This window comes from Mus musculus, chromosome 4 (genome assembly GCF_000001635.26).
Source record: "Mus musculus strain C57BL/6J chromosome 4, GRCm38.p6 C57BL/6J".
Classification (NCBI taxonomy): Eukaryota; Metazoa; Chordata; class Mammalia; order Rodentia; family Muridae; genus Mus; species Mus musculus.
The window spans coordinates 141,793,612-141,805,829 of NC_000070.6; the positions used below are offsets into that span (position 1 = coordinate 141,793,612).

The 12,218-nt window shown below is 46.4% G+C and overlaps 1 protein-coding gene across 3 annotated transcripts in view; it reads left to right on the top strand.

Annotated features, from left to right (window-relative positions):
* The window catches only part of Casp9 (caspase 9), a 22,367-nt gene continuing 10,149 nt past the window's right edge, over window positions 1-12,218 (top strand). For 2 of the 3 annotated variants that reach the window (NM_015733.5, NM_001277932.1), the window contains exons 1-4: window positions 1-375; window positions 2,824-3,223; window positions 10,210-10,244; window positions 11,751-11,927. In NM_015733.5, the coding sequence (NP_056548.2) occupies window positions 244-375; window positions 2,824-3,223; window positions 10,210-10,244; window positions 11,751-11,927 (744 nt within the window). In that variant the 5' untranslated portion in view covers window positions 1-243. The remainder of the gene's footprint in view (window positions 376-2,823; window positions 3,224-10,209; window positions 10,245-11,750; window positions 11,928-12,218) is intronic. The other variant, NM_001355176.1, reaches the window with a different exon arrangement.

The window sequence follows — 12,218 nt, forward strand, 5'->3', positions numbered from 1 at the left end:
TGGGGGCTGGTGGTGGGGTGAGCGGCCGTGGGAGCTGTTTTGATTGCGGAGGTGGAGCCCAGTGAGCGCGAGTCACAGGCCGCGGGGCGGGGCGGGGCGGGGCGGAGCGGAGCCCAGTGGACCGGGTGACCGCTGGCCGGAGCGGGATCCCTGGAGGCGCTATGTGGGGGCGGGGCGTGGGCGCCGGGGCGGAACCCGAGGGCCGGAAGCGGACAGAACCCGGGGTCCCGCAATCGGCTCGCCATGGACGAGGCGGACCGGCAGCTCCTGCGGCGATGCAGGGTGCGCCTAGTGAGCGAGCTGCAAGTCGCGGAGCTCTGGGACGCTCTGCTGAGTCGAGAGCTCTTCACGCGCGACATGATCGAGGATATTCAGGTGCGCCCCGCCTCCTTGTGTCCGCCCTCTTTTTCCCGCGGCGCAGATAGGGACTGGGAGGTCGCTGAGAGGTTCTCTGAAGCCACTACGGAGCTCCTGCCCTTTTTTTCCGCTTTGCACCCTGTGCAATCCACGCCCTGGGAAACCATGGTGTGGGAACTCCATTTTTAAAACCTTCCCCAGTACTGCCCTCTTAGTTCGCCACAAGAATAAAATAGAAGAACCCATGCTCCTCTTTTGTGGAGTGTTTGTTAAAAGCGGTCTGTAATCTGCACCGTTTGAACTTTTATGATTTTTCTCTTCTCTAGTATAAGGGCCCTAGACACCCACTTTAGCCTTATACTGGCACATTGTACCAGTCACTTCCCGTTTTTGAATCTCAGTTTCTAGGGCTGTGAAATGGAACGGTGGTCATCCTGTCCTAGGACAAGGACATAGAATCAGGATCTGTCTTTTTTGGCTGGGCTTTTATCAAGTGCATGTTTTATAAAGGAGTTCAGAAAAGAAGGAATTTGATGCAGGTAATGCAGAAGAATAAAATCAAACATTTGATTTTTTTTAATCCACTTTCGCCCACTTAAACCTAGAGCATGAGTCACAATGTTGATGGCTTGTGTAAAGGGGTGTATTGAATTTCTACGCTATATGGATTACTGTGTGAGTGGAATTATTCTGGATCAAAATATAATGGTGGCAGTATTATTTTCATTGTACTAGAGTTCAATTTTAGCTTGATAAAATTCTGTATTACACAAGGGAAAAGGTCAACTTGTTCAAAGTCTAAAGATGAGTATGAAAATTACAGAGAAAACAGGATAGCTGTATGCATAAATGCATCTTCTATTGGAAGATACAGAGTAAAAACTCTTAAAGGACTCTAAAAAGAGAAAAAAAAAACCACTTTAGCATCTTTGTTCCAGTTGATGCCTCACCACAGGTCTGAAAAGGGAATATTTCTTTCTGAGAGGATATGAGTGCCAGGCCCTGGGGGACTGTCTACAAGGCTGTCTCCAGCATCTGTATTGGAACGTGGCTTGGTCCAGTGAAGGAGATAGAAGAAAGTGGTGTAGAGTCATGTGGTTAGCTGCCAAATAATAACAAAAGTAGGCTCAGGAACACATTTGGATGGGCCCATACTGATCAAGAAAAGTGGTTTGAAGGGAAAGTCCTAGCCTTCCAGAAGGCATATTAAGGGGGATCAGGAGCTGAACTGCCCAGAGTGGCACCAGCAGCCACTGTCTTGCTCCCTTCTCCAGCCAAGTGTGGTCAAAACAGTTCTGCCCTTGTGTTGGCAGTGGCAGATTGTTTGAAAGGAGCAGTTTGATCCAGGGGTGCCGGCATACATCTGGAATCCAAGCACTCAGGAGGTAGAGGCAGGAGGATCAGGTGTTCCCAGGGCATCCTTGGCTACATGCAGAGTTTGAGGCCAGCCTGGCTACCTGAGATGGAGTCTTCAGAAGCCAAAACTAAGGACTGAGAGCTGCCTCTGTGGATAAGAGCATTGATTTCAGTTTTCAGAACCCATGTGGTAACTCACAACTATTGACTCCAGTTCCAGGTGTTCTGACACCCTTTTCTGGCCTCCACTGGTACCATGCACACACAGTTGCCACATACAGACTCAGATAGAAAGATACATACACACGTACATACATATACACACATACATACATACATACATGCATACTTAAATACTTAAAAGCAAAATCAGAACACGAAGCCTGATGTATAGCTTGTTTGGTACAGTGCTTGTCTAGCATGCATGAATCTCTGAGTCCAATCCCCAACATAAACCAAGCCTGGTGACTCTGGAGGCAGGAGAGTCAGAAGTTCAAAGGTCATCCTCTGCTATGTAGGAAGTTGAAGGCCAGTCTTGGCTACTTGAGAATTCCTGCGCCCCCCCCCCCCCAAATATGAAAGCTTTCCCCTCATACAAAAGAGAAACTTAACTTTTCTCAAAAACAAAAATGCTGGAGATCTTGATTTCTATATCCAGTTCTCTTATTTTAATGCTAGAAACAAACTGAGAAAAATTTAAGTACCTTGTGTAAACTACTGACCACTGTTTTTGCTACTTTTAGTAGGGCTAATTAGCACTTAGCACAGCACTGGACACCCACAGTAGGTATCTTTCTGCTTTGCAGAGGGACATGAACTCAGGGCACTGCTGGATTAGGTTCTGCCCACCTACCACAGGCATATTAAGGGGGATCAGAAGCTGAACTGCCCAGGGAGGCGCCAGCAGCCTCTGATTTCCTTCAGCTAAGTGTGGTCAGAGCAGTTTCCAACCTAGTGTTGGCAGTGACAGACTGTTGCTTGTTCCAGGGGTGGTGACACACACCTGGAAGCCAGGACTCAGGAGGCAGAGGCTAGGTGAGAAATGGGAAGTAGGTTAAGGGCCACATGGAAGTCCCTGGATAATGAGTGTCTGGTTTTCTATCCAAACAGCAGGCAGGATCTGGGTCTCGGCGGGATCAGGCCAGGCAGCTGGTCACAGACCTTGAGACCCGAGGGAGGCAGGCCCTTCCTCTCTTCATCTCCTGCTTAGAGGACACAGGCCAAGGCACCCTGGCTTCACTCTTGCAAAGCGGTCGGCAAGCAGCCAAGCAGGATCCAGAGGCTGTTAAACCCCTAGACCACCTGGTGCCTGTGGTCCTGGGACCAATGGGACTCACAGCAAAGGAGCAGAGAGTAGTGAAGCTGGACCCGTCACAGCCTGCCGTGGGAAACCTCACCCCAGTGGTGCTGGGGCCAGAAGAGCTCTGGCCTGCTCGGCTCAAGCCAGAGGTTCTCAGACCAGAAACACCCAGGCCCGTGGACATTGGTTCTGGCGGAGCTCATGATGTCTGTGAGTATCAAGAGAATGTCTGGTGGGTGTGTACACTGAGGTTATTGGCGTGTGACTTGGGTACAGCTCAGATTGAGACTCAGAATTTAATTGTGGTATTTGTCTTAATGAAGGCTCATAGGGGATGAGCAGACATTTCCAGTCAGTCTATAGGAGATGTAATTTTGACAGCCCATCTGAAAAGCAAGAGTCTGATTTGTATTCTTCTTGTTTCTCTCAGTTTTTCTGGGGGGTTGGGTGGGGCTGTTGCTCAGGGTTGGCCTTTGGCTTCTGGTGGGTGTCTTAAATTACCATGTCAGACAGGAGGTGTGGGGAAGCTGACTGTCAGGCCTCGGGCCTGCACACATCTGTATTGCACGAAGCATACCCCTCCCTCCCTCCCTCAGTTCTGCAGGGCAAATGCTGTTAGATTCAGCCCTGTCAGCGGGAAGCAAAGCCTGGGAAAGTGGAATGGTTTGCCTAAGATGACAAAGCAACAGAATGTAGGGAACTACGACATGCCAGCAGTGGGCATGTGTGCCCAGGGCGCCGCCATCTACACTGCCACATTACAGGACATTCTATGTTCTGGTCTCCTTGACAACTGTCACTTTTGCCTGTCTTTGACCATCATTACAAGTGAAACCCTGCCATGGGAGCTCACCTGAGTTTGGTCTATTTCACCCATCACGTCTGCATTTCATTCACGGTGTGGTACAGACCACAGGTCGTTTTCATTGCTAGCTGGTAGTTGTTCCTTTTGCCAATAGCCTGGAGTTACAGAATTTGCAGGTCAGGAACACAGGGCACGAAGCTGGAGCAGCAACTTGTACAAAGGCTGTGGAGAAACGCTTGCTCCCTGTGGTTTTTTCAGCCTGCTTTCTTACTCAGCTCAGGACCACCTGCCCAGGGATGGCACTGACCACAGTGGGCCGGGCCTTCCCCTGTCAATCACCACAGACTTGCCTACAGGCCAGTCTCATGGAGGCATTTCTCATTGAGAGTTTCTTTTCTCGGCTCTGACTTGTGTGGAGGTGACATAAAACTAGCCCAGACCCTGTAACTTTTGAAGTCCGTTAAAGCAGAGAATCCTCAAGTTCTGAAGGTGCAGTTGGCTGAGGAAGAAGGAAGAGGACTGGTTCTGGAATCGTTCCTGTGTGTAGTCACCTCATGACAGGAGACAGATAATCCAGGGGACCTAGTGCCCATCTCCCTCTGGGGAATATCAGTTGGCGTCATTAGGACAGCAGTCTGGGCTCGAAACTTGCTGCTCTTTAAAAAAAAAAAAGATTTATTTATTTTATGTATATGAGTACATTGTCGCTGTCTTCAGACACATCAGAAGAGGGCATCAGATCTCATTACAGATGGTTGTGAGCCACTGTGTAGTTGCTGGGAATTGAACTCAGGACCTGTGGAAGAGCAGTCAGTGCTGATAACCACTGAGCCATCTCTCCAGCCCTTTGCTGTTCTTTTGTGCTTTTCTCTTTCTTCCTTTCTTTCTTTCTTTCTTTCTTTCTTTCTTTCTTTCTTTCTTTATCTCTGTCTCTCCCTCCCTCCCTCCCTCTCTCTCTCTCTCTCTCTCTCTCTTTCTTTCTTTTTAAAGATTTATTTATTGTGTATATATACATTATGTCTTGCGCGCGCTGGACTGGCCAGCAGTAACGACGCTGCAACAGGATCCTTCTGCACACGTTTATTGGGAGAGCTTGATTGCAGAGGTGAAGAGACCCCCGAGCCCAGAACTGGTGCTGCTTATATAGGCCTAGGAGAGGTGTGTCTCACACCCGGATTGGTTATGCACTACAGCTCATTTACATGTTCCTCATCTGATTGGTACTCTCTCTCTCTGTACCTCACAGAGCCTCATTATCATACCTCATTTGCATGTCTTACATCTGATTGGTAATACTCTCAAAGCCTTATTATCATGCCTGGGCCAGGCAGTGTCTTTGCAAAAAACTTTACTGCATATGTACACATTGATTGTTTGTCCAAACTTATGCGTGGTGGCCAGCAGTAGTCAGTGCCACTCTGCAACGGCACATGTGGCTTCCCACAGCTCCCCCTTTTTGTTTTAATAAAATGAGGCTGGACTAGGCCTGTGCAATTATGTCCATCTGCCGTGGCTCCTGTTTTAGGTCGTTCCTCTAATGTCACAGCCTTACCCGTCATAGGGTATCCCTATCACCACCGGGCCCCGTGTCTTAGGTTGGACTGTGCACGAGGAAAGTTGCCCGTCTCTGGATACCGCAGTGCTGTGTGACAGTAACTGCTAAATGACCTATGGCGAACTCTGCAAAAGAGGCCAGCCAAAAAATGAGTTAGTGGGGAAATCATGATCACCCTATCGCTTGCAATGAAGAAACCTCAGTGATGTGCAAGGGCTGATCAATGATCGTTGAGTCTCTCTCATCTCAGTGCCGTGGAGTGCAAGAGCAGAGAACTCAGATGCTGACTAATTCTTGAGCATAGATAACCAAATTTCAGGGGAGGAGCCGTTTTCAATAGCTAAAAGTGCCTGAGTTATAATCACCTTGTCACACTTTTGTTGGGTTCTGAATTTGCGTACCAACCAGAGCATGAACACCAGTCCACAGCATATGGCAGCACCAAACAAAATCACTCCCACCCATTCCTTAAAGTAAGAAAAAGCAGAGGTAAGCCAAGAGGTAAAGTCTCCGAGGGTCACTGGTTCCACTCTGGTCCCATTAAGGTTCAGGATCTGTATCTGCAGCCTCGTCTGCAACCTTTCCAGCTCCTGCGACCAGTTCCCCTTCAGGTAATTCGATAGGTCTGTACTTTTAATAAAAGAATTATTAATATACCTATTGGGAGTAATGCACACATGCAAAGTGGATGCCACACAACTCATTTGTATGACATCCATCATCTGTTCCATGTCATGTTGTAAAATATCCACTCTCTGATTCACTAACATTAACCCTGAGGCGATATGAGAATCCACCCTTTGCAGGGTAAGCAATGCCTCAGACGTTTTTTTTGCTATCTGACTTATAGTGTCAGCAGTATTAATTTGATCTGCCCAATTAGAAATAATCTTTTTCTTAAAAAATATACAGGGTGTAAAAGGTTTATCTACGTTATGCACAAAGCATAATGTATAATTTAAATGAAAACTAGTACTCTTATACACCTGTGGCTCTTGAGGAGTTTGTCGTGCATAAGGCACATCCAAAAAACATTCCTTTGCAAAAAACAAAGGCTAGGTAGAAGAATTGGAATGTACCGGTAAAGGTACTGGCCATGATCTTACTATGGCCCATAAAGGTATACTTATCCCGGTTTCAATCATCAGGAGCAGGAGAATCATCTTGGGGTTCATCTTGCTCTTTCACGGTCCTTGTCAGTCGCGTCGGGACCCAAAGTGGATTTTCTTCACCCTGTGGAAACACAAATAGCTCCCCGGGATCTGATTAAGATAGGATCCGGGCCATACCATTTATTATCAAGGACATTTTTCCATTTGACCATTTCATTGGGCGATTGAGGCCATTGTCCGTGCCTTTCAGCTGGTGATCTTCCAGCATCATCCAATTTTAAAAAATTAAGAGTAAATATTGTAAGGGATAGAGCCATCTTTGGCGTCATAGCCTCTATTCCCCCTTTCTGTTTTTGCAAATATTGTTTCAGAGTGTGATGGGCTCTCTCAATGATGCCTTGGCCCTGTGGATTATAGGGCAATCCAGTAATATGTTTCACTTGCATTTGTTTGCAAATTTGGCTAAATTTAGAAGAAGTATATGCAGGATCATTATCTGTCTTTAACACTAGGGGCTTGCCCCATGCAGCCCAAGCCTCTAAGCAGTGAGATATGACATGAACTGCTTTTTCCCCTGTCAAGGGAGAGGCATGTAGGACACCAGAACTGGTATTGATGGATACATGTACATATTGTAATTTCCCAAAAGATGGGATATGCGTGACGTCCATTTGCCAAACATCTAGGGGTCGCAATCCACGAGGATTAACACCCACGGAAGGTGCATTAATAAATTCTACACATTTACCACACTGTAGGACAATATTTCGGGCTTCAGTTCATGTGAGTTTAAACTTTTGTCGTAATGTAGAAGCAGGGACATGATAAAGCTGATGAAAATTCTTAGCACTGTCTATAGAGCTTTGTGATAGGAAAACCATATCTCTGGTGGCTGAATCAGCAATTGCATTTCCCTTAACCATAGGTCCAGGTAATGATGTATGTGCTCTAATATGTTGAATATAAAAGGGGTGCTCACGCATCAAAATACAATCTTGTATTTTCATCAAACTTTCAGATACTGGACTAGACTGCTTAAAATTTCCAGCAGTCTCTAATGCTAGTACCGCATTAACTACATAAACAGAATCAGAGATAATATTTATGGGCATAGGAAATCTTTTAAAAACTTCTAAAACCACCAAACATTCTACCAATTGAGGGGCTCCTTGTGTAAATTGCAACCTTACAGCCTTTTCATTGATTACTAACTTCCAATTCCTGTTTTGGATCCATCTGTATAAATATCAATGGCTCCCTTTATGGGGGTATTAGCCGTTACCTTTGGAAATATTACTGGATGTAATAACATAAAATGCAATAATGGATGTTTAGGATAATGATTATCAATTAAACCAGAATAATTGCATCTAAGAATGGCCCATTCATCTATAGTCGCACACAATATTTGCATTTGTGCGGCAGTATATGGAATAATTATGCTATCAGGCATTTTTCCAAAGTGAGTAATTGAAGTTTTTATCCCTTTGTGTGCCATGTTTGCTACCATGGTGGGATAATGCTCTATAGTCTTATTAGGGGATATATGTGGATGTATCCATACTAAAGGACCATCTTGCCATAACACATCAGTTGGCAAATTTATGGTTCTTAATATGCATAGGTACAAAGGTTCTTGCTCATTTATACGATTTAACTGTGCTTTTTGGATAGCTCTTTCCACCTTCCTAAGAACATCAGAAGCCTCAGGTGTTAATTGTCTCAATGAGGTAATATGTGATTCTCCTTCTAAAACTTGAAATAAAGGTTTTAATTCTGAAGTAGGGATCCTTAAATAAGGTCTAATCCAATTTATATCTCCTAATAATTTTTGAAAATCATTTAATGTCTTTAGATGATCTTTTCTTATACTAATCTTTTGTGGGGTGACATATCGTAAAGTAATAGTGGCTCCTAAAAAATGACTAATATTAGACTGCTGTACTTTTTCTGGTGTAATAATCAAGCCATTATTTTTTAAAGTTTCATTAAGCAAGCCATAAGCTTGCTGTATACTTTCTTCTTCTGGTCCACCTGATAACACTGTGTCTCCTTTCTTTTTCCTTTTTCTTTTTAAGCCCTTCTCCTCTTCCGACATACTTTCTTGTTGCTCTGTAAGGATTTTCTGACCTGTCTTGACGGCCTCTACACACAGTTTCAAACAGTAACAGAGTCCATATATCAGAACAAACAAGACCAAAACTATCAGACCTACCCACAAAGGGTCAATGGGAGAAAAAAGCATAACTCATGAACCTTAACTTGTCCCAAAGCTGGGAACCTTATCGTCTCAATCCTTTCTTTCCTTCTCTTCTCTCTTTTCCTTTTCTCTTTCCTTTTTTTTTCTTTTCCTTTCCCTTTTCCTTTCCTTTACTATTTCCGTTTCTTTATCACTGATTCCTTTTATTTTTCCTCCCTTTTCTTTTTCTTAAAAAACATATCCCCCTTTAACCTGGGGATCAATTTGGGAGACTTACCGGTACCACCGTTCCTCAGCTGAAGAGTTCTGAATCCTTGCAGTCAGATCCTTCTCAGCAGTCTGTTTTGCAGGAACACTTCATTATCACCATTCCCCAGCTGAAGAGTTCTGAATCCATGCCGGATCCTTCTCAGCAGTCTGTTTTACGGGAACCTTTATTAACCGCTCCTTCCCTGTGATGCAGTTCTGAATCCTCCCTGTAGCAGGGGGTCTTTGCTCATGCCTGAAGATGTTTCTTGTCCCGGGTTTTTGGCACCACTTCTTGTGCGCGCCGGACTGGCCAGCAGTATTGGGAGAGCTTGATTGCAGAGGCGAAGAGACCCTGAGCCCAGAACTGGTGCTGCTTATATAGGCCTAGGAGAGGCGTGTCTCACACCCGGAATGGTTATGCACTACACCTCATTTGCATGTTCCTCATCTGATTGGCTACACTCTGTACCTCACAGATCCTCATTATCATACCTCATTTGCATGTCTCACATCTGATTGGTAATACTCTCAAAGCCTTATTATCATGCCCAGGCCAGGCAGTGTCTTTGCAAAAAACTTTACTGCATATGTACACATTGATTGTTTGTCCAAACTTATGCGTGGTGGCCAGCAGTAGTCCGTGCCACTCTGCAACAGCACATGTGGCTTCCCACAATTATGTGTGTGTGTGTGTGTGTGTGTGTGTGTGTGCTGCATGCATGTTTGGTGCCCACAGAGGCCACGATAGGGTGCCATCTCTCCTGGAACTGGACTTAAGGATGATTGTGAACTGTGATGTGTTTGCTGCGATTTGAACCTGGATCGTCTGCATGAACCGCTAGTGAGCCACCTCTCTATCCCTCACCTCCACCTCCCTTACTCCTTTCTGCTCTGGAGTTTCCTATGAATGGAGTCATGTGCTCTGTATCTCAGTGGCTGGGTTGTTGGCTTTGGGTAACCTCTTGCTCTCCCGGTTACCCAGGGCATCCAGGTAGCTGGTTCCTCTTTAGGCTTGCCCCAGAGCAGCTGAATCCCAGTTTGAGGCTTTTGAATATGACCTTAGTGAATATTCTTGGCCAACTCTTTTCAAAGGTGAAAGTGGTGTTTAACGTTTTTGGGAACTCTTAGACACTTTTCCAATACTGACAGTGTCACATGAGTCTCCTATTCCAGAGACCCCATTTCTGTGTTATGGCGGCAGCTCTCCTCACATCTCCTTGCTTTTTCTTGGATGAACCTCAACACCCACATTTCTTCTTTCTCCTGTTTTCTCAGGTGTTCCAGGGAAGATCAGGGGACATGCAGATATGGTGAGTCCTCATGTGGTTAAGGTTTGTCTGTCCCCCAAGCCTGGCTGGGGAGTACGGTTACAGTCACCACTACCCCATGGCTCCTGAACCCAGAGGAGCCATCTGTCCTCTTTCACCCATCTGCCCCTGTAAAGTCAGAGCTCCAACCTAAAGAAGGGCTACTGCCTCTGGGGTATCCACTCCAGGACAAGTCAATCAGGTTGTCCTCCTCATGTATGTCCTCAGTGCCTCCCATGTGCTGGGGACAAGACCACTCACCCCACAGAGCCCGCTATAGGGAGAAATGTCAGACAGAGGAGTAGGTAAATGGAGTGCTCAGACCCATGGGATTAAACAGGTTGTAGAAGAGGAAGTTGAAGGGCCCTGAGCCTGGGTGAGAGCTGCCTCAGGAGATCAGAGGCTGGGCCCTGGCCTGCTCTGGTAGACCCTACCACATGCCCCTACATAGAGCCAAGGGCCAGCGCCACCAAGTGGCATGGTGTTATACAATCCCTTTGGGCAAATGTGTCTGGGTTGGTTGATTTTTTTTTTTTTTTTTTTTGCTTGTTTGCTTGCTTGTTTTTTCTTTTTGGGGGGATGGGAAAGGTTCGAGACAAAGTGTCTCTGTGTAGCCCCGGTTTCCCAGGAACTCTCTGTAGACCAGGCTATCCTCCAACTCACAGGGATCCGCCTGCCTCTGTCTCCCGAGTGCTGGGATCAAAGGTGTGTGTCACCATCTCCTGCTCTTTGTTTGGTGTTTTAAGGCATTACTATTTTTATGGATCTGGGTGTTCTCCCTACATGTATGTGTGTGCTCCATGTGTAGGCAATGCCCAGAAGCCAGAAGAGGGTGTCACATCTCCTAGAACTGGCGTAATAGGAGGCTGGGAACCATCATGTGGTGCTTGAAATTGAACTGAAGTCCTCTGCAAGAGCAGCCGGTGCTCTCAATTGCTGCACCATCTCTCCAGCACCCCATTTTTGTATTTTTGAAACTAGAGTTTATTGTTTCATCCAAGATGTCCTAGAACTAAATATAAAGCCCCAAATTCTCTTTGAATTCATGACAGTCTTCCTTCATAACATCCCTGGTTTATGGGTTTTTTTTCTGGTGGGGTTAGTCGGGGGCAGGGGTTGTTTTGGTTTTTTTGAGACAAAGTCTTTCTGTGTAGACTAGGCCTGGAAACAAAGATCCACCCACCTTTGCAATTCAAGTGTTGCCATTAAATGTGTGCGCTGCCATGCCTGGCTGGGCTTATGAACGGGAGCCACCTAGCTGGGTCATGATTTTCCGTCCCCAAATAACTAAGATGGCATGCAGTTCTCTCAGTTCTGTGGCACACACCTGGGACTTGTTCCTGTGGGTTTTCTCACTGGGATGTTGTGTGAGGTCCAGACTGCTCCCTCATTTGACAAGAAGACCCCATGGCCTGTGCAAGCTCTCCAGACCTGACCCCATAAGTGGGATCCAGGAGTCCCGGCCTCTCCTGAGCGCCCTGATGACACTAGAAACATGTTATCCCACAGGCATACACCCTGGATTCGGATCCCTGTGGCCACTGCCTCATCATCAACAATGTGAACTTCTGCCCTTCCTCGGGGCTCGGCACACGCACGGGCTCCAACTTGGACCGTGACAAACTTGAGCACCGATTCCGCTGGCTGCGCTTCATGGTGGAGGTGAAGAACGACCTGACTGCCAAGGTATAATCGCTGTCCCCCTAGAAACCCCTGTGTCCATAAAACGAGAGGTGACATGGCCAACTGGTTCAAGCATCTCATTGAGAGAGAGGGGGTTCTGTGGTCTGGCTTCTTAAGGCTGGCCACTTGACCTCTTATGCTTCGGTTTCCCAGTTTATGAGCAAGAGTAATTGTCCCCATAGAGTTATCGTGCGGATTAAATGGCCAGTGACTAAGCATAGCACCTTTCCCTCCAAATGGTGCCCGTCAGATCTCCATTGGTGCCCCTACCTTAACTGTAGCCTTCCCTTGCAG